Here is a 21,740-nt window from a genome sequence, read left to right on the forward strand (position 1 = left end):
CACTGCCACAGAGGAAAGGACATTGAACCTGGGGGCAGAATTTCCTCACTCTTGGATCTGAAGAGAAGTATCTGTTAACATGCGGCAAAAAGAGGAGGGAAGTTCCCCTTTTATGCACGCCAGTCTCCTTCTGCGAGGATCCCTGGTACTCTGAGAAGTCACATGAAGGTATAGAAATTATCTTTCCAATTCATACCTTCTTTGGCCTGAGCGCTTGTGGTGAAAACGGGAAGTAGATACAGCAGCTTGATTCTTCATCATGGTACAGCTGAACAGGTGCCCAGACAATAATAATTTTGAGTTACTAAAGAATTTCTGATGTTTTGGGAGCAGCAAACCACAGCTGGAAGGCTCAGAACCCTGTTAGCTGTCCTCATGCCTAGTAAAAGGTCTATATTGACTCACACGCATGCCGTTTTGTCACTAGGACTAACTAGCACACTGCAAATGGCATGTCAGGGACACACATTGCTCAAACACTCTGTTTATAACTGTACCGCTGTGTAGTTTTAAGACTGGTACCCTAAACCACTGTGAGATCTATTGTGGTCGGTTAGTGTCATGTGTCATCAGCAATCGCTGCTCAGGAAAACATATAAGAAAAAGTCAAAGCAGTAAAACACGATGCAAATATTTTGCCATATGTGCTGTTATGAATTCTGACAATTCACGCAAAAGGATAATTTTAACAAGCATCTCCCTCAGTCTAGGTTATTAACAGGTCACAAACCACTGAAATATCTAAGCAGCATAGAGCCATGTGAATTTTCCCTCATTAGCAAATGTTGTATGACACATGACGTCAAAGCACCCATGGGCAAGGGCCAGCTCCCACTGAATTTGAGAGAGAATCTCTCAGTTTCAATGGCAACAGAACTAGACCTTTCTATAAAATACTAGAAATAAAAATTTGCATCAAAAGTCCTCAACCCTATGAACTCTGCAAAACGTGCCTCTGGTCTACATATTTTGCTATAGTAAACTCACTATTAGTGAAGATAGATATACTTTTACCACCTAACAGACTAATTAATATTCACAGGATGAAAATACTACGTTGCTGGCTCTGCACATCTTGCAATCTGTAACATACAGGTTTTAAAAAGCACTGTTTTAAAGATTGCCACATATGTAATATTGCCCCTTCTTGATGTTTACTGATACACTTTCTCCTTTCTAGTCTATCAGATGAAAGCATCTGGTGGCTCTGAAACCACTGCTCCAAGTATCTTCATTAAGGCCATCAATTTTGTTAATTGAGATGCAGCTTCTTGAAGGAGAATGAAAAGTAGGTGTCATTTTGCAGATGTTGTGCTCCTCTGAAATAAGATTTCCCAAGAGAGCACTAATGCTTCCTTTATCATTTCATAATTTCTTTTATTTGTTCTACATGAGGCAGCAAAATGAGTCAGAGTTTCATAATACGCAAGAAAACTCCAGAGAGAATTCTCAGTAGCATACTTAATAGCAAACTTCTCACAAACAGGTTTTTTGATAACAGCAGGAATGTTCTCACTGAACTCCAGCACCAGAAATCAGTGCTCTTAGCTCACCTGGTCAAACTCAACATATAAATTACCAAAAATCTTTCAGGCAATCCTGTTAAACTGCACATAAGAGTAAGGGAGGCATGCTAACAACCCAAACCAATATCCCTCATTAGGACAATTGACACAGCTCTCCACAGCGATGTCCCAAAACAACAACTTGTTACTCTGAACACTGTAGCATGCCGTCAGCATTGCTGTCAGATCCCCTTTTTTACTCTCCGGTCTTATTATATGGTCAGTATTATGTAGCTGGTAAAGACATGTGCACCCAGTGCGATAAGGAAGCTCAGTGTTTCAGGATCTTGTCAACTACAGCCACAGGTCTTACACACCTTCACAACAGCATTAAGCATTTTCAGTACTACTGATTCTTGTGTATGTTTACTTTTGATTTTCTTTTCAGAGACTAGTATTTAAGCATATCTTAGCACTGGAATTAAGACAAAGCAAGCCACAGCACTGTTGGCTGTAAGACTGATGAGACCTACAAAGACTTAATGACTACAACCACAAAAAACCATGGTTTCTGTCTTACCAGCTTTTGCTTCCTGATGCATCAGAAAAATCACTGCTTCCACTCAGAAACTAAAGGCCACCTTGCCTCCACAAGAGCCGGAATTGGATGACCTGTTTGCCAGGCATCATTTATTCACAGCTTTCCAGGCAGAACAGAAGAGTTTGATTTTTCTATCATGTCACATACAGGATGTAAACACAATACATCTTTACAGGAAAGGTCAGCACAGCATGCGCTTGGTACCAAAAACAAATAAATCACTCCACTTCAGTGAGAGTCAAGAGCACTGTCAATGCTGAACCTGGAGCATAGGTTAATTAATAACCTGCCACACCGAAATGCGAACCAGGTAATTATTAATGCAACTCTAAGTCTAATACTGGAATTTTATCATTCCATCGCTAAGACATCAGGGAGATAGCTCAAAAGAAAGCTTCTTCTGTATCACCTGGAAGACATCCTTTATCGTAATATGCAGTTATTAGCAATGTAAAGCAGCACTGTCTCTGTTTGCAAACACTTTAGGTAGTATTTACTGGTAGGTCTTTTAGGGAAGTCAGAAGTATGAATGCAAAGGACTACTGCATTAAGTGAAGCTTAACAAAATAAGAGGCTAGGACAAATTCATAATTCAGTATGAAATATATCTGTGTACCAGAGTACCCTATTTTACCATTTCTCAGTCTCCTTATAGTTCTTAGAACTGTCTCCCAATTTTTGAAAACTTTTCTTAAAGAAATACATTTCTTCTTCTCTCTTTCTACAAGCTGTAAGAAACTTGGGTTTTGAATTATTTGCCTAGCGCGTCACTTGAAAAAAGTTGGGTTTGCAAACTTCTCTGGAAACACGGAGGTTTTTGGCATGCTGGTACCTACCAGGACAGCACCAAATTTGTGGTCCAGCCACTAAGAAGGCTCAAGAGTAAGAATTTCATTGTTCTGGTTATTAAGGAACACGATGAGTTGAAGTAAACTGCATCAAATCAAACAGGCTCCTCAATTTGGACTAATCCAAAAAGTATGAACTCCAAAGGTAAGAACCAGTGAGCTCTGTCTCATGTTAGCAGTGACTCCCAGTAGCCAGGTGAGAAAGCTCCGTGCCTGCAGTGATGTTTAACTAATTAACCCTTTTACTGAACCAACTGTCTCTGTTTCAGATGAGGATTGAACAGAAAATACTTGGCACCCTCCTTAAATGAAATTCCAACCTTCCTGTCTCACAACTAAACCTCTCCCTCCCCAAGCTAGGATCCTACCTTCACACCTATTACATCTTCCGACAAGCATCCTCGTGCCCTCAAAGTAGGGCCCAGACTAACGGTTTTCATGAAAATTTGGGGTGTGCAAAGACAGCATGTGCAGAGGCTACAAGCCTATGGCTAAAAGTAATCTATACATACTAAATGTCAAGCTAGACCTTCTGAACATGTACTTGGCATCTGTTTATGCCTATAGCTGTATATCCATAACTATATTCTTAAATAACACATATAAGCTATGTATTAACAGATCTGGTAGAAAACTGTCCAGAACTGTTTGTTGTGAACTGGATCGCATTCAGTCCATGTGTTAAATCCCTGAGCTGGGCTATGTCAGCTATCCCCAGGGCCGGTTATCCCAAAGGGCTCCTGAAGAAGCATATACCAGTTTGCTTTAAAAACAGTCAGAAGTAACTTGATCGTTCAACTGCACTGCCTGGGAGAAAGCAATTAGCACAGTTACTAAAGCTGCAGAGGCATAACAGTTTATATCCAAGGGGCAATCAAATCCAGCCCAGTGTGACAACGGTTTAGACTTCAGATTTGGAGCAATCAATAGGCAGAATCAAATAAGCAAAAGATTGGATCAGCCACTCTCTCCTTTGAAGTGAGGAATTAGTTGAAATGGATCTGGGCTGTTCCTGCAGAGATGATTTTGCAGCATAAAACAGAAGGCCTCACCTTCCTGAGTATCCTGCCTGACTGGAAACGAATGAGGTTGAGATGAGATTTAATGGCATACTACGTCTCTTCTTGTCTTGGGAAAAATGTCTCCTCAGACACAAGACAATTATTAAACATATATTTCAGGATGAAATGGTAATCGGCAGAGAAACCCCTCCCATAGGCCCCAAAATACTTTGCACATTGTATTGCTTGTACTTGGCTCAGTGGTCATCCAGTATCTGAAGTACGCTTTGGGACTCCCCTGAAAAGATGCGTGTCAGATGCAGTCCCCCGAATGCACTTTGCAAACACTTCTTGGCTTACATAAAAAAGCTCCCTCCCACTAGTGTAGAACGTGTTTTCCTGTGTCCGGCTTACTTCAGAGTATCCATCAGGGACAGCATTTGGTATCACCTTTGTTTGGCAAAGGAGCCTCCTATGGACCGAGCTATATTGAACCAACAATATGTTGCAGCTTAACAAGTATCAAGAATCCCCTGCAGTTTAGGATGGGATTCCACAGACAACCAAGGATGTCTGAATTATCAGCTAAGGGGAAACAGTGTCTCCCAGTCAGAGTAATTTTAAAGCTCGCACTTTTATTGCCTGGATTATTTTCTCCATCTCAAGCCCATGCACAAGGCCAGTAAAACAAGGGGGTCTAAGGGGAGGACATAAGGTAGGTTTAAAGATGGTCAAATAGATATATGGGATACCTAACAATTCCCAGAGAAAAGAAGGTGTTACAGAACACAGATTGAATTTCACGGGATTACAACACATATTGAAGCACCTCTTCTTCATGTCCTTCGTTCAACTCCTGTCTACATGAGCTGGGTGCCTCCCCTCATCTTAGAGCCAATGCAGATCTCTTCAGTGCAACCTGAGGAGTCAGGAGAGCAATTAAGAAAATGCTAAAGCCAAACCCATTCACCCAGCAGAGCTGTCTAATGCCTTTTGTGATACCCTGTCAGACATCCACAAATGGCAAACACAAGCAGTCCTAAGAGACCCGCCGGTTTTGTAGAATAGCATTTGGAAGCCAGGGAGGACACGCTAGGGCCTCGCAGGTGGCAACAGATGCCAACACATTTAGACAACTGACTCACAACCCTCACAGCAGCTGCTCGACTCAGTTGGTGGGGCTGTGCCATGAGCGACCCCAGCACAAGCCATGCCCTCACTGATGGGTGCTGTCCTACAGGGTCCAGCCAGGGGGGCTGGTAAGAGGCTTCATTGACATGCCCCAACCTGGCAAGGGTTTGGAACCAGGTCCAGGGTCTGTCTGGGAGATCCAGATGGGAGCAGCAGGAGATGCAGCTGAAGCATGGGTCCCCGTAGACATGCTGACCTGCACGCACACGCAAGGCATGGCTCAGGGAGGGACTGCCTGCCCAAGGCTGAGCTGAAATGGGACTCCTAGGCCCATGTGCAGGGTTAGGGGTCCAGGGTGGGGGGAGTGGCTGATCAGAGCCATTAAGGCCCACATATGTCCCCAGGGGACTAAGGGGTTTGTGTCTTGGCTCTCCAGACCACACTGCCCAGTTCAGCACGAGCATCTGGAAAGACCCAACTCAAACACAGACATCCACATTCAGGTGTCGCAATCTGGAACTGGATGACCTGCCAAGGTCAGGGTTCAGCTGCCAAAACATGTGTCTGTTGCCACTGGAGATGCTATGGAGTGCTCAAGAGGACCACGGAGCCGGCAGGTATGACACAGGACTGTAGGCAGAGCCATGTGCCTCTGCTTGGAGAAACCTCTGGGGGCCGGGTGAGACACCACAAGGCTTATCTGGTGCCTATGTGTAGGTGGTGAATCTCATCTTTGGTGTCTTAGGTCATTAATGAATTGTAAGGAATCAGTGGCATTTCTGACACATTCAACGGATGTTAATTGTCCCACAGGACGACTTTAAGTCAATGTCATGCCACAGCTGTAAGGCAGATAAGCACGTTTGCATGAAATTAAGATCTGGCCAGTATAAACCTCTTCAGGACCCCTGACAATTACACTTCAGAAGCAGCTCTTACTGCAAGGCACACACTGAGTAAAGTAGTCCACAGAAGCAGGTTCTGTTCACTCAACAGCAGCAAAAAAAAGGCCCTTCCTTTTCACCTAATTCTATAAACTAGCAACAACAGCACTTGACATTTTACTTTATTCTGACAGCATGTCATGGGCAGCTGCTTTTGGAGTAGCAACTGGTATATCTCTGTGTGTACATACACAATACATAATGGTTTTAAACATTAAAATATATTTTAATTGTAGTCTGTAAAATAAAAGAAGTCTCATAACTACGTATGGAGAAATAACGAGAGGTAAATATGCATAGACATGAAATAGAATATTGATGTCTTATGAAAATGAAGCAAGTACTATGAGTCATTAAAATATACTTGGGGATAAGGGAATTGCTGCTTTACTTCCTGTCAAAAAAAGAAAGTGTAAGATACAGTTGCCTGAACAACAGAATAGAGATGGAATTTCAGGTAAAACCCCAATGGACTTGATGATATTTTCACAGCGGAGAGAAATATGCAGGAATTGTCTTTCCCCAACCTGCCCCCCCCGAACTTCAGGGTCGATTAAGAGGCTGAGCACATCCACAATTAGCTGTACAGAGAGAAATATTTAAGCCTCAAATTTCTTGCAATACATTGAAAATATGTGTCCTCTATGAGTTTATACATGTTTTGTTTGTTCCACAAATTCTGATTTAGAGGGGTGATTTCCAGTTTACAACCTAAGTGGAAGGTGAATAACAGCTGTATTCACTGTTAAAAATCAAAATGTTTTTCCTGTTGGTTTCAGCTGCAGCAGCTTACTGCTTCTGATGGGGAAAGTCCTGAGGCTCTGCAAAGCCACTGTGCTCTGTTCTCTCCAGACACGGGATGACTCAGTTTCTCCACAGTGATTCATCTGGGTAATTCAGCTCTGCGTGGTCAAGTCCAGAAGGGGCTGTTATCCAGCTGTATTCAGAAAGATGGGAATGGATCACTGGGGAGCCTAAACAAGCTTTCCCTACAGATAGGTCTGCTGAACATATCCTTACACAGAGCCTTCTGCTGAGTTTGGTACATACCCACCATCCAAATCTGCTATGCAGGCAAGGAATAGCATGTTAAGATTGCAGTTTTTCAATTATCTGTTTCCTGGGTAATGAGCACTATGCTCTTTCCTTTCCCTGAGCTGAACTGGGAGTCATCATTGATTATCTTTGGAGAATATCAATAAGAAGATCGTTCCATCCATAAGACCAGCTGACCTCCTAAGTGTTGCAGGCTCAATAAGGTAGGGAAACAAGAAAAACAGAGCATTTTCACAGCTTTCAGCTTACCAGTATCCCCAGAGCCCACGTGGCACCAGCTGCTACGAACAGCTTGGAGACACAGAACTAAAGTGACAGCCTTACTCAAAACCAAATATAGGTAGATGAGATGACCAGGAAACAGCCAAATCACTGCTAAATGAGACTGCAAGAAACAAAAGCAAAGTTTGGCCCTTCTCTCAAACTGCCCCTGCCATAGAAAGGCCCAGTTAGGTCAGCAACCACCACGGAGACAAATAATCCTGGAGAGAACTGCAAAAGATGGGACAGCCTCCAACAGGGATGGTTCTGCTTGCAAGCCACCTGAATGGCCACATCAACAGTTCAGTGGACTTCAGCACAAGGATCAATCACCCAGACTGCCTTTTTATTCTTTAATACCTAGAATTTAATTTTTCTTTTTCTAAAGGCTCTAGAGTTGCAGAGATAATCTTGAAAGCAGGACTGAATGTAAACCAAAAAGAGATGGCTGCCTGAGTTCACAGAAAACATCAGTTCTGCCAGGTATTAATTAGTAGGAGTGATAATTCAGATGCACATTGTAATGCTTCGTATCTTGGCATTGCTAGTTAAGTGGTAGATCAAAGAAAGCATGGACAAAACTAAGAAAGTTTAAGCAATCTATATGCTTCTTACTGGTGAACATGACAGAAACAGTGCTTTCGCAGCATTTTTCCCCTTGTACTTGAACTGAGCACAGCAGAACTCTAAGAGTGAGCCCAGCAGAGCACAGTGACTAGCTTAATAAATATACCAACAGTCTCTCTCATTTGGCGTGCCAGTGGACCTAGCCTAATCTGCATGCGCCCCTCAAGAGAGTTGTAGTACTTCCCTCTGCACTCACTCCTCCCTACCCAATTCCTCCCCTGGCCCCAAGACACATTTGCATCCGGATTTAGCATCATGCAGTTCCTGCAGAGTCCTTGACTGCTTATTACTGCCTCTCTGTACATCAAAGGAGGAAATAAAAAGGAAGAAAAGCTAAGATCCTCCTTAGCCCTCAGCAAGGCTTCCAGCTGAAAGTCACCATTATGGAAAATTCTTGGTAAAGGACAGAAAAAAACAAACACTTGAGACATAATTTGCTTAAAAAGATTTTTTTTTCTCTTTCATCTCTCTTTTTTAATGTCACTCAGAATTTTTAGCTGAAAAGAAAAATGTCCCACAGAACTCTGTTTCTTCATGGGGATGCTCCAGCTGCTCTTTCTGCACCCAGTACGAACCTTACAGATACACCTTATTTCTAGTAACACAGTTACTAGCTGTGCAAACAGCTGGGATATTGACAGCAAGGATAAGCAGCAACATAAGGACAATCAAGAAGAAAGAAATGCTCCGTTGATATCCCAGCGTACTTGGCAAAGAGGAAGGGGAAGAAAAGGGAAAATACAACATCTCTGCAGGGTTTCAAAGCTTCTGAGTGCTTCTTCAGGCCTATTAAATCCCATCATCTTCCTGACCAAGAAATTTGAGGGCGGAACCACCCTCCTCAGAGAAACAGAAGTTCTTTTACTTCCCATCATTGTCATCTTTGCGGAACAGCAAAGATCTACACAACAGGCCAGTGGCTCCTGAAACCTTCTTCCCTTCTACACTGAGAGAGGAAAATAAAGGCTAAGTGACCATAAGATGCAAAAGAGTTAATAAGCATCCTAGCAGTGAGGATGCAGGGCTTGTGTTTACATGGAAAGGACAGAAGTGCATGTGGTAGATAGAACTGATTCAATGCAGAAATGACAAACGCTGACATGAGCCAATTTTCACATTGTGTAAAATGTGTGGGAGTAGTTCTCTCACCCTCCAGTGCCCTTCTATATGAGCTCTAAATGATTGCTCACAAAGACGACAGATACCTCGGTTCATACTTACATAACAAGACTATTTGCTTGGTGGCATTAATGCAGCTCATGGTAGGCATTAATTTGTACTAGAAAGCTACTATATAATTAATAGCAATTAATCAACCTTGGAGCCAAAAAGTCTGTCCAACAAAGCAAGGCGTAATTGAGGTTAGAATTTAGGATTGCATTGGGAGTAGATTATAAACTCTTTGGGGCACCTTCATTTTCATGTGTTGTTTTTACAACATTAAGAGCAATTGAGCCCTGCTCCCCCGTAGTGCTTCATCAGCACTGCCACCACAGCCCCCGTCATCCCGGCACTGAAAGGGAGCGTAACAACACAGCAGCCTGAAACTATTCATCTATTCACGCCGTATAAAACCGGTATTATTATAGATCACTGATGAAAACAACCCACAAAATGAAACCAAGGAAATACATCTCTTCTTTGTAAGAAGGCAACTACAAAGTGTATTTAGTCAGGGTTGGGTTCTGCTCTCAATTACGCTGTTGAAAACGCGCCGTCTCTCCACTGATCCCAAGCGGTTTGAGCATGATGGTGTTATATATGATTACACTATGACCTTTTATCATGAGTGCATTTCTTAGCCCTCTGCATGCACAAATCCAACTGTTCTTTGTTTCAAAATAGCAGAAATCGTATACCCCCCCAAAAATAATAATTTTTTTACCTGTTACCCTGTAACACCTTCTTCAGAATCAGCAAGTTCAAATACACTGCATTCTTCTTAAGGCACAATTATAGAAACTGAAAAAGTAACTGACCTCTTGCCGTTTGAAATTTTGAACGTATTCTTCAAACTGTTCATCTTTTGTTTCATCTGCTTTTCCTAGTTTTTGAAGCACCTATATTGAAAACAAAAAGAAAAAGGAGTAACTTAATATTTATGTCACAAAACAAAAACACTGCTACTTTCAACACTTCAGTAGCGCACGCAACACCCACAAAAATAAAATGCTTAAATAGCATTTTATTTTTGTGGGTGTTGCGTGCGCTACAGTTTCCAAAGTTCACATGGGAAACCATTTTGTCAAAATAAAAAAAGGATAAAAGCAGGACTATGGTGTGTGTATGCGTGTCTGGAAATACACTTCCAGGTATTGAGTCCTTGGGGGGTATGTGGGTTTTTTAATGAAGCAACTTTTCTTTCAGCAAAGAATCCCACGGTCTCAAAGCAAGGAAGACTGGGAGAAATCTGCTGGCACTGCAAGTTATCCCCCCACTCAGACAGAGAAAAAAAATCATTAGGTTTTCCTTCTGTTTACGGCTCACTACATCAAACGGTATTAACATTATTCTCATCTGCATGACTTTCAACATAAAGTCATAAAGAACTGTAAGGCTGCATGAGAAATTGTTACAACTGATGCTTATTTAAAACTTCTATTGGTGTTCATATTTGCTCCCCTCATTAATTCAGAAGTGGATTGTCATCCACTAGATAATAAATACACTGCAATATGTCAGCAGTAAGGGGTATTCATGTGATAGCAATCTCAAAAGTAATTTGACACAGCTACACTTTACACTGTATTTAACTACAATAAATGCATTCTATTATTGAATCCCGGCACTATCCATTCATTTTAATATTGAAGACTTATACGTAGCTGGAAATAGGCTTCACCCTTCTTGTCAAGCAACCCCCAAACCTTTGTAAAGTATTTCTATGCGGGATGAACCATCTCACACAGCGATGTTAGGATTGCTCCCCCACAAAGTGTCCAAACTTTCCATTTTCACAGCTAAAAACAAAAACAAATTAAGAAACCCCACAAAATTAAAACAGTAGCAATTAGCTGATACTATGAATAAACATCCCCTCCTATTCTTCTCAAAACAGTCCTGGTGCGTTCTGTCTCCGACTGCCTGCCTCTCCCAACCCCAGCCAGCTCCACACCATAAAACCAGGCTGCACAAAGCTGGGGCGAGCACTGCCACAGTTGGAAAAATGGGGGTCAAGATGATCACGAAGGTGATGAAACGCTACCTCTGGACCTGGCACAGGGAACTTCCTTGAAGTCTGACGTATTTACAGCAGAAAGAATGACATCAGAAAGGGAAAAAAAGACAAAGACTAGCCTTTTGCTGCTGATGGCTATGTTTTAGCTTTTCATTCCCCCAGCTCATTTGGGCATTTTGTGTTGCTTTTAAACCTGCTGACTACTCCCAAAGACCTCATATGCTCTCATCACCAATCTCTTCATAAAATATTAAAAAGTATCATAGACGGTTTTACGGAAGAAACATTTAATTTAACATTTCGACTCATCACAGGGCTTCACATTGCTCCTTGTCACCGATGAGCCAGTCTGCCCCTGACTGCAGCACAACTTTGATCCACACCAGGCAGCGCTCTGAAAATCCAGCATTTCCTTTTCAAAGAGGTAGCTGCCAGGTAAACCTCCTGCCCACAGCAATACATTCAAGCCATGTTCACAGGAACAAGTAGCGAGTATGTTAATTGGAGTCTGAGCAATTCTAAGATAAGTAACAAACTACAGCAAGAAAGGTTGTCATAATAAACTCTCTTCTCTTTCCCAAAATATTAATGCCACACATCCATGCCTCCAGATTTGCACTCAGGCCCAATAGCACAAGGCTCAGAGGGGAACAAGCTACCTCTCACAGCACCTACCTCCTATGGTTTGGGGTTGTTTTTTAATCCTATCTCCAACTTTCAATTTCTCAACAGGTATTTAGCTGAACTGAGACTAAGATGCCGTGTCAGAACTTGGCCTCTGCAAACACCAACCCTAATCTTAATCCAGGGTTACATTAAATAACCATTAATAACACAGTTTCCTGCAGCCGATGACATACACACAGATAACTGGGGTTCACTCACTCTTTTCCTAAATGCAATCCTAATCCCATCCCCACAATTCTGTATAGAGACAGCATAGCAGACAGGCTAGAATAAACTATTCCTCACGGGTCCCTTTATATCCCTACCATATAGTCCCATGGACCACTGAACTTTTAGCTCAGCTTTTTACAACCAACCTAATCGCAATCACAACTTTACCACTGGTAGGCTCAACAGAGAGGTGAGCAGACTGAAGGTAAGTCTTAGAACTCATCTACCTTTCAGCACTTATTCTTGTACTTCTGTCTTAAAGTGGAAGTCTCTTGTCAACAGAAGTCTATAGTTTGTCATTTATATTTGCTCAGTTTGGCCACCACCTATAGGGTGTCTTTGGGGTAGGGTTAAGGCCAGATGAAGGCTTATCTACACTACATACAGGTTCCTCTAACTCCAACCCCTCATGTGGACAGGCTGAAACAAAATTTAGGTTTAGATATCGGTCAAGAGCAAATAGCCCTCAAAAGCCCAGGTTACTGGAAAGCATCTGAAGGCCCTTAAAGGTAAAATGAAGGCTGTGCTCAGGAGCAGCAAGTGCCTAACTACTCCCTTAAGCCTCAGTTCAACCACCCTTCTAGATAAGGATTAGATTTAGTAACAGGAATAGCTCAGTTTATTGGTGGCCCCTGAGGACAGGAGAAGGGTAGATGGACAGTCTTTTACAAAAGCCTTGGAGGGCTCTATAACGTGCCAAAGAAAGGAGATCTGGACAGATAAGTGGCTAATATTTTATTTTAGGTCCATGTGGTAGGTAACCCATACTGGGGATTTGGATTCAGGCATTAGAAAAAGAAAGAGCAGAGGAACCAAAGCTGTTGCTGAACTTTCAATGGCCTGTAGGGCTTGAATGAGGCCTGGAGTCAGAGAAGGCAGAGGGCTAGCTTCTTTTTTTTTATTAGCACACCCATACAGAGAAATAACGTTTGGGGTTAGGGTTAAGAACACCTATCAATGTGTATGAACAGCCTGTACCATTTAAAGCAAAATCATTTTTAAAAAATTAAAGAAACAAACATGTACTGAATCTCAATAAACCTTCTACAGTCAAGTATTTCTGTAGTCTCCTGAAGACTGTATAAAATAGCTGGTGAACATGATCACCCTATCCAAAAAGCTACCCCATTTCATGTAATTAGACTAAATCAGCTACCAGTAAGTTTTCTCTTAAAATGCCATAAAAAGGGAAAAAAAAAAAAAGACAGAATTTGAAACAGCTGCTTTATTTTTTTCTTCATTTAACTGTGGTCTCCAAACACGATACTGTACAATTTGTTTAATGCACTGAATTACGCTAAGGATCTAAAATGAATACCAATGTTGACCCAGCATGTCACTAGGAATATACGAACTAAATAATTAAGCCCAATTAGCATTGAGAATGAAGTAAAAGCTAAATTTGATCTGTTGGTAATCCTAGATGCTGTCCAGCAAATACATGTAAAGAGGAATTGTCTGGCAGTGTGGTACTGAGATAAATAAATGATAGATTCTACACAAACACGTAAAATTTGAGTAAGGACATCAAGCATATCTGATATCATTCATAAGTGTCATCAGGAGTACACGTCTAGATACAAAATGCAAGAATATTTCCATTTGGGGATGTTGCACCTTCAGTAAACCTTTTGGAAGACATAAGGCTAAACAGTTCCCCTTTAAAAAGTCTAAGTGCCTTCATTTACCAAATAATACATTTGGTTCAGTTCTATGAGTATCTGAAGTGTCAGGAAGAAAAAGTCAGTAATTTGCTGATCTTGAATTCAAATGATCAATTCTACAATGACTGTGATGTGATGTTGTTGAGTGTCTGCAACATGCCAAAGAAAGGAAACTAATTTAATAGAAGAAATTACAGATGAGCTTGAGTAAGCTCGATTATATTGAAAACTCACATCTTGTGGCAAGGATGACAGTGTTATAATAGCTGCTGAGACTACCACCCTAACAGGCCTACCCATCCCTCTGCTAAAAAAAAGCTTCCAAGACTATGGCAATTCAAGGAAAGAAAAAAACAAACTAATTCTCTGATGTAAACCGTGGGCCACCCAGGAGCTGCCTCAAAAGCAGCTCAGCTCCCTGCATGGCAGCAGCAGCAGGGTGGACAGGAGTCAACAGTAACCTCAGACATCCCAACGTGCACTGTCTCCAGTCGTGCATCAGTATTCTTAAAGAACAACCAACATGTTCAAAACCACTCAGGGAAGGAAGACATGATTGCTCAGACAGGACTACCCAGGACAAGACTTTATCAGAAATTCCCAGGACTATTAAAACACTGAAAAAGCTAAGCTAATCTAACTTGCCACAAGTAGCACTATTTAAGGATGTTACAGAATAACCCCAGTATGAAAAGCAAGCCAAACACTTGTGAGAGTCCAAAACCGTCGTCGTGGACTCACTGTGCAAAATCTGTTGAGAATAGCAAAAGTGCTCCGGATCTCAATAGATGCAAACTCATGCATCTACAACACTCTTTCACAACACTTTTTTCCTAATACCATACTCTTCTACAATCTGTAAAAGAAACATGATGTCTGCATGAGTAGTATGTACAGCTTTCCAAAGGAGTTTCGGGATGGTAATTCTGGGCAGAAATTGGTTAAAATGAAAGTGGACCATTCAGAAGAAATAATTTTATAGATACTTATGTGCAAAACATCATATGCATTTCAACAAATGCTCACAAAACTTAAAGTAGTATTTGGTCAATATAAAATAGAAGCTTTGAAAGAAGCTTCTTATGAGGCACAACAAGAACACTTATCTGAGGTGAAGAGAAACACAATGGGATAAGTCTGAAGTAAACACAACTGTATTTCAACTTACCCAACTACAAAATAGTATATGAAGACTCATACCGCAAACATAACGACCCTAAGCTTACCTCAGCCTGACAATAATTCTAGACAGACAAGAAACTCCAACCCACCAACCCTCTCACCCCAAACCAACCCTCTCCCCCCCCAAAAAAAATGCACACAGGCACCTCCAAGCTTAAAGAGACAAAATTTTTCATGTGATGGGATGCTATACAAAACATCCAACACCACAAAAACACTAAAAAAAGTGTCAAATTAGAAAAGTTAAGCATAACCCATGATACCCAGATGGTATTTGAGAAGTGTAGGAATAACGTTTAAGAAACTCTATTCCAGCTATAAAAGCTAGCTTGGAAGACAACATATCAAAGTATGAAGCCTGGAACAGAACTAATTCCAAAACGTATCTACTGACTCTCACTCAAGCATGAAAGCAGGGTGCTAAACACAAGAAATAGGACAAATACTCAAGAGTCACTGAAGCCACATGAGATTGCCACCTCCTCACCATTAGCACATGGGCAGCCAAAGTGAAACCAGAGGGAGAATCATTACAAGGGTGCTACTTGGTTGTTCCCCTGCAAAGAGGGGCAGGAAGAGGCAGTGAATTGGGTTACAGATATGTAAGTGTAAAGCTGATGGAACTACATGTTTAGTCCAACTAATAAAAAGTCTCCTCTCCAAAGAGGTAACATTCATATCTAACCACTCAAGATCTACTTGGGTGGCATTTAAAAACTAAACAAAACTTTTTTACCATGATGTCAAAGTCTACAGTCTTATCCTGCCTCCATTTCACTCCAGCACTGAAATCTCAAAATATGGTCAGAAAAAGAAGATGGGGAGAGCGGTATTTTTCAATATTGTTAAATGGTAGGATTAAAATATGCACAATGTATTTCATAAAAATTAGATGGAACTTCATAATTAGAAAAATAATAAATTAAAGATTCTTTAAAAACTTATTAAATTTTTCTCTACTGCTGTTCTTTGTTTTTTGGGGGGGGTTTTTTTGAGCAAAATTATAATTGTATATAAGCAACAGGCATTTAAAAAAATATAAAGTCCAAGAACATTTTGGTATTGTATTAATTTCTGCAGAAATTAATTTACATAGAATGAGACTTAAAGTCTCAGGGTACATGTGCAGAATCTCATACTTTCCACGCTATACAGCCTATACACTTTCCAAGAACCCAGGCTTGCCTTTGTACTGCTGCTGTTGCTATTCCATCGTCGTTCCTTTCCTGCAGAACAACAGCTGACAATGACAAATGTTTGCCCAAGCCTCCGTTCTCATTAATATCTGCTGGAAGGTTGTGGAAAAAAATCCCTTTGTCATTGACAGACTCTCAAAAGCCTGAAAACCCGTTTAAAACAAAACACCGAGCATTTTACTAAGAAGGCTATAGAAAATGCAGAAAGACACTACAATAAAGCTCTTCACTGATAAGCAATTGCTCATGTGGTGCTGGTTTAGCGCAGAACCTCTCCAGGCATCCCGAGGACTACAGCTGGCCACCTGGCAGGCATGGGAGCTGGGTCAAGAAGGGTGATTCTCTGGCCTGTTTTTGAAGTCTCAAGAAGATCCACTGGTGTGTAAAACAGTTAATTTAAGAAAACATGCTTTAAAACATTTAGGAGCAAACAATGAGCCTCCCACCCAGAACACACGACACTTTTTTTAAAGAAAGATTTGCTGTGGAGATGGCCAATAAATTTAGAAGAGCTCAATCAGACACAGAAGGAAACAGAAGAGCTGCAACACACACCTTTGCTCTCACCCTCCTCTGACCACTCTCTCTTATTCCTCATCTTCAGCAGAATCTGCAGTCCTGATTGTTTCCATTACCAATCTTAAGAAATGACTAAACTTAGCTCAGGTTTCCAGATCAACGTTAGGTGATCTGTAGTCACCACCCCTTTTTTCTGTACACAGTTACAGTATTAATGATATAGAGAACTCCTGACCATTCAGTAAGTTACAGCCAATCTTATATCTCTGTTATTGTACTGGTATTTGCTTCCCAGCCTCCCATTTAGGTCTTCTCTTAAACTGGGCAAGATAATCCTCATTTGGCCACCATTTACAGTTGAATTTCATTGCTGAAGTTTGACACACTGGATCATGTACTAGGAGAAAGGCTATCAGAGTAAACTGCAATTTGGGAAGGTGGAGGACTGCAACTCTGTAACTTCTATCCTAATATATGACAGAGGCAATTTCTGCTGTACAGGGTTACAAAGCAAAAGAGAAGTCCTATCCTGAACTGCATTAAGGCATGAAATATGGCCCAAGCAATGGAAGAGGGCAGCTGCTAGGTACCAGGAACTCTCCGGGATGGAAAAGCATACAAATGACTCTACAGGTCAGCCTAATTGTCCATATAATCTACCAACCTCCCTCCACCCCCTCCCAAGGAAGATGCCTGGGGAAGATACACAAGTGTGCAGTGACACTCCTGCAAAACCCTCTCCCAGCCCCTAATAAACTGCATTTCAATGAATTCCTGATGTGGTCTCTTTATATTTTATAGCCCTGAAGGATTTTTCTTATTGATGGATTGTCCTGCTGCTTGTGAAGCTCTGATAAGGTATTTGCTGTTTCAAGATGCATGAAGGTTCACTCTTCTCATGGCTGCTTTTCTTGTGTTAATTTTTTGTCAGCTTTTGCTTGCTGGTGCTTTGAGTACTATAAAATACCATGATGCATGGGAACAGTTTGCTAACAAATGAGAATAGTACTGAATAATATCCAGACAAGCATAAAATACTATGATATGTTCTCTTAATCAAAATTGAAAGAGGGAAATGTGGTCTTTCTACGCAGCCTAAATGACAAATGTGAACATTAGGCTATGAGATATGATTATAATAACCTTTCTGCAAATTACAGAATCTAATTGTAAATCATTGTCCAGATGACGTAAAAATGCTCCAGAGGGATCCACAAAATAAACAAGACTATGAATCCTCTCAGAATGAAGCCACAGACGTCTGCATTAGTCCTTGGTCATTTGGTTAAAACCAGAAAGCGCTGACTTGCACATTGCAGGGCACCTCAATGCATAGACCATTCCTCACCCTTGCAAAAATTTAGGCAGCCTTGCAAAATTCAGCATAATAGCAGCTGGCTATCATTCTGCGTAAGTGAGATCCTAAGAGGTCCAGCAGTAAAGCTTAGCTGGGCAGTAGGAATTTAAGGAGACTGAAGGATGAGCTTTGGAGTTTGTAAGGCCTTGCTTTGCTGGTGAGAAGAGAAGGGATACTAACAGCTATGACAATGCACTGCTAAGGACTTTTCCTCCTTGTCTCTGGGGACCTTAATAGGGTTTAATGCTATGGGGGGTCTCCCACATGGTAAGGTGGCTCATCAGACACTCTCTGCATGTAATCTGAAAGGTGCTTATCCCCAGTGGATGTGAAAGCCTGGCACAGCTTCAAAGAACTGCCATGTACTTCAAAAAATAAACTATGGAGAGGTAAGCTGTTAGACCAGCTTTCCCCAGTCTGCTCTGTATAACTCGGCTGCATAATAGAGGACAGCGTCCAGGCAGAGATGCTGGAATGGTGCATAGCAGGTGATTTTCACGGGAGGTAGCTTATAGATGAAAACAAAAATGAAAAAAACAAGAAACAACATAGACCAAGCTTAGATCACAGAATCACTAAGGTTGGAAAAGACCTATAAGATCATCAAGTCCAACCATCAACTAACACCACCATGCCCACTAAACCATGTCCCACAATGCCTCGTCCACACCTTCCTTGAACACCTCCAGTGATGGTGACTCCACCACTTCCCTGGGCAGCCTGTTCCAATGCTTAACCACTCTCTCAGTAAAGAGGTTTTTCCTAATATCCAGCCTGAGATGTACAGGGGAAAACAAAAAAAGAGAAATCAAAGAAAGAATTAAGAGGGAGAAAAACAATTAAGAGAGAATAGGAACCAAGCTTTTTAAAAGCAAAGAATCAACTTCGAGAAAACGTGGGTTTGATTCATTTGCCTTCCCACAGGCATCTCAGATGGCACAGGATGTCTCAAACGTCTCTCTCTGCAGGTGGCAAACATGACACAGGACCTATGGAAGTGTCTTCTGGAATAGCAGCTTGAGGCAAGGCAGGATACAACTCAAGCAACCTATATGTGGGCAGCTGAATTGAGCTATTAATATCATAGCAACATCTACAATCCTCAAACTTTTGAGTACTCTTTTTCCTCACAAAATCTCTTAAAGCAATAATAGTTCCTTCCTTGCTCACTTTACCACTGGGGAAACAAGGTACAGGAAAGGCAAGTAACTTCTATGCCAAATTCAGAGGAAGTTCAGGGTACCAAATCTGATTATTCTAGACTAGCATCTTCGCCTCTGGGCTGTCCTCCTGTGAAAAGGAGATTCACAGTACAGAAATCTGCATCAGAGCTATACAGAAGAGGAAGAGTGAACAAAAAGGCATCTTAAAGAACTGGAAAGACAATCTGTTTGCCCTTCTCTGGCTATTGTTGCTCTCACACTTCTTGAAAAGATTGATCCCTTCTTTTGGTTGAAGAAGAGCTAAATTTAACTGCCTGCACAATTAGCAATAATATCCTTGGCTGAATTTCTGTGTCCTTTACCTTATCCCAAACAAAAAGCTACTCTGCTGAAGTAATCAAAAATCTTGCCAGTTGCTGTAGCTTTTGCCTATACTTAACTTACTCATCTAGCTGAAAAGTACCTGGATATCCTTCTAGTAGTGATCAGAGCATCTCAAACTTGTAGAAACTGGCTGTGCATCCAGGCTCGCTTACACTCACTTTATTTCCCTCTTTCTTACCAGTTCCTCCACTTTGCTACTCCCCTTTGGTTTGTCCTTTACCCTTTCTGTTGAGCATATGCTTTCCTTAATACTGCTCCCTCCAAAAAATACCAACGGAAGAAATACATTATTTACTGCCCCGATAACATTTCACTCTGTTCACGCGACAACTTGATTTACCCAATCTTCTATTCACTTTTGGCCCTATTTGGGCTGCAAGCTTTTCAAAGGAGAGACCATCTGATCCTTTGTCCATGTACAGCACTGAAGAAAAGGGGACCATCATCTTGGTTTGTTCAAAGATCCTACCAAAAAGCCACGATTAATAATAATTTCTCTTCTGCTGCCTACATTCACCCAGCGACCAAGTAGTTCTTTTACTGTCTATTTACTTGATACCCCTTAGTCCTTCCAAAGCCTTTTTTTCTGGGTATATCAGCCTTTTGAAAAACTTTTTTCACCATATTTTCAATGCATAAAAAGTTGCATAGAACTAACTGTAACGTAATTACTATTCACAAAACTTCAGTTATTCAAATTAGATTTTAATAATTATAAAACAATGAAGTAGATTGCCTATACAGAACTTTTTTCAAAACTAAATTCTGAGTTCTTGTAAATAGAACATTAAAATCAACTACAAAGACATTTAGCACAAAAATCTTTTAAGCTGGAAGCAGCCACAATGCAATAAACAAATCTGTCTCCTGTACAGAAGGGCCACTAAAGCTCATCCTTGCACAAGGAACCTAATATAATTTATCCTACCAAAGTCCTCAGCAGCAATACCTGACAGGCAATCTATTATCTCTAATTTAATCAAGTTTTTCCTGGGCCAAGAGGAGAGATATCAAAAAGAAAATTATAATTTATCTGTGGCTACCATAGTTTTGCTTTCTTAATTAAACATTTAAATTCTACCTGGAAAAAGACAATTTTGTCCTTTACAGACTGTCTCTCTGGATTTATCACAGCAAGTATGTGATGTTCTTCCTGTCTGCTGGGAGTCAAATAAAAAATAATCAAGCAAAAAGCTTTTCAGTCACAAGGCCAAAATAAAGATCACATGCAATGTAAGAGACCTTGAATTTAAAATGCACATGCATTCTCCTACTGTCTAGTTCCACAGGATATATATATATATATCAGACTCTTGTTTACTTTATTTAGCTCTGATGATATGCCTTCAGTGGATCAAAGAACTTAAAGAAACCAGGCTTTCACTTTAAGTAGTGATGCTTTTCAGGCTCTTTCCCCTTATATTCACATTGCAGTACCTGATGTTCTGTACTCAGTACTGAGATCCAGTGACAATATTTCCTATTGGTCTTGATTAAACTCAAACTGAACCAATTTAGAATAAAAGAAAAGGATTTTGGCACTAAGCAGATAAAGAATGTTAGTGGTAAAATATAATGTCCCCACAGTAGAATGATACGAAGTTGGTAAGTCTCGCTTGATAGCACTATAGGTATCTCTAGGTTACTTCTCATCACAAAAGGCAGACAAATGAAAGTAATTTCTTTGACCTGGAGAAAGAACCAGATAAAATTAAAAAAAAAAGTGAATTGCTGAGGGGGGGAAAAAAAAAAATCTGATTTAAAAGCGATATATTGATTTGATATAATACTTTTTTCTAATGGTTACCTGTGAGGTTATAATCCACATCCTTAGATCCAAAATTACAGTTACATCACTAACCATGCAGAGATGATGACAGAGACAAGAGCTCAGCCATTCCTGACATGGGTAATTAACAAAGTTCACACACGGCTCATTGCATGGCCTCAAAGAGTTAACAGGTGAATTTATTTTCCTTCCACTTCACCATTGCATCTACAAAACAGGCTACTAGTGGTTTTGTGTCTTAAGTTTGGCTTCTAAATTAATCCATATGCTCAAAGTAGCAATACAGATGCCTAATCTTGACTTCCTCCTCCAGTCTGAGCTGTGACATTTCCACAGATGCTCTTACTTCTTGAGAAAGGTGTTGGCTGAGGCTAGAAAGAGATGCCCACATTTGGTCCAGCACTCACTGAGGTGCGGATGCTGCCCACCCTGAGGTT

General features: G+C 40.9%; 1 protein-coding gene across 1 annotated transcript in view; it reads right to left on the reverse strand.

The window, feature by feature from the left end:
- AMPH (amphiphysin) overlaps positions 1 to 21,740 on the reverse strand; it is a 120,961-nt gene that overhangs the window by 56,267 nt on the left and 42,954 nt on the right. Inside the window, exon 2 of the mRNA XM_059819103.1 lies at positions 9,954 to 10,034. Coding sequence (XP_059675086.1) covers positions 9,954 to 10,034 — 81 coding nt within the window. The remainder of the gene's footprint in view (positions 1 to 9,953; positions 10,035 to 21,740) is intronic.

Source organism: Gavia stellata, chromosome 6 (genome assembly GCF_030936135.1).
Source record: "Gavia stellata isolate bGavSte3 chromosome 6, bGavSte3.hap2, whole genome shotgun sequence".
In the NCBI taxonomy this organism is placed as follows: domain Eukaryota; kingdom Metazoa; phylum Chordata; class Aves; order Gaviiformes; family Gaviidae; genus Gavia; species Gavia stellata.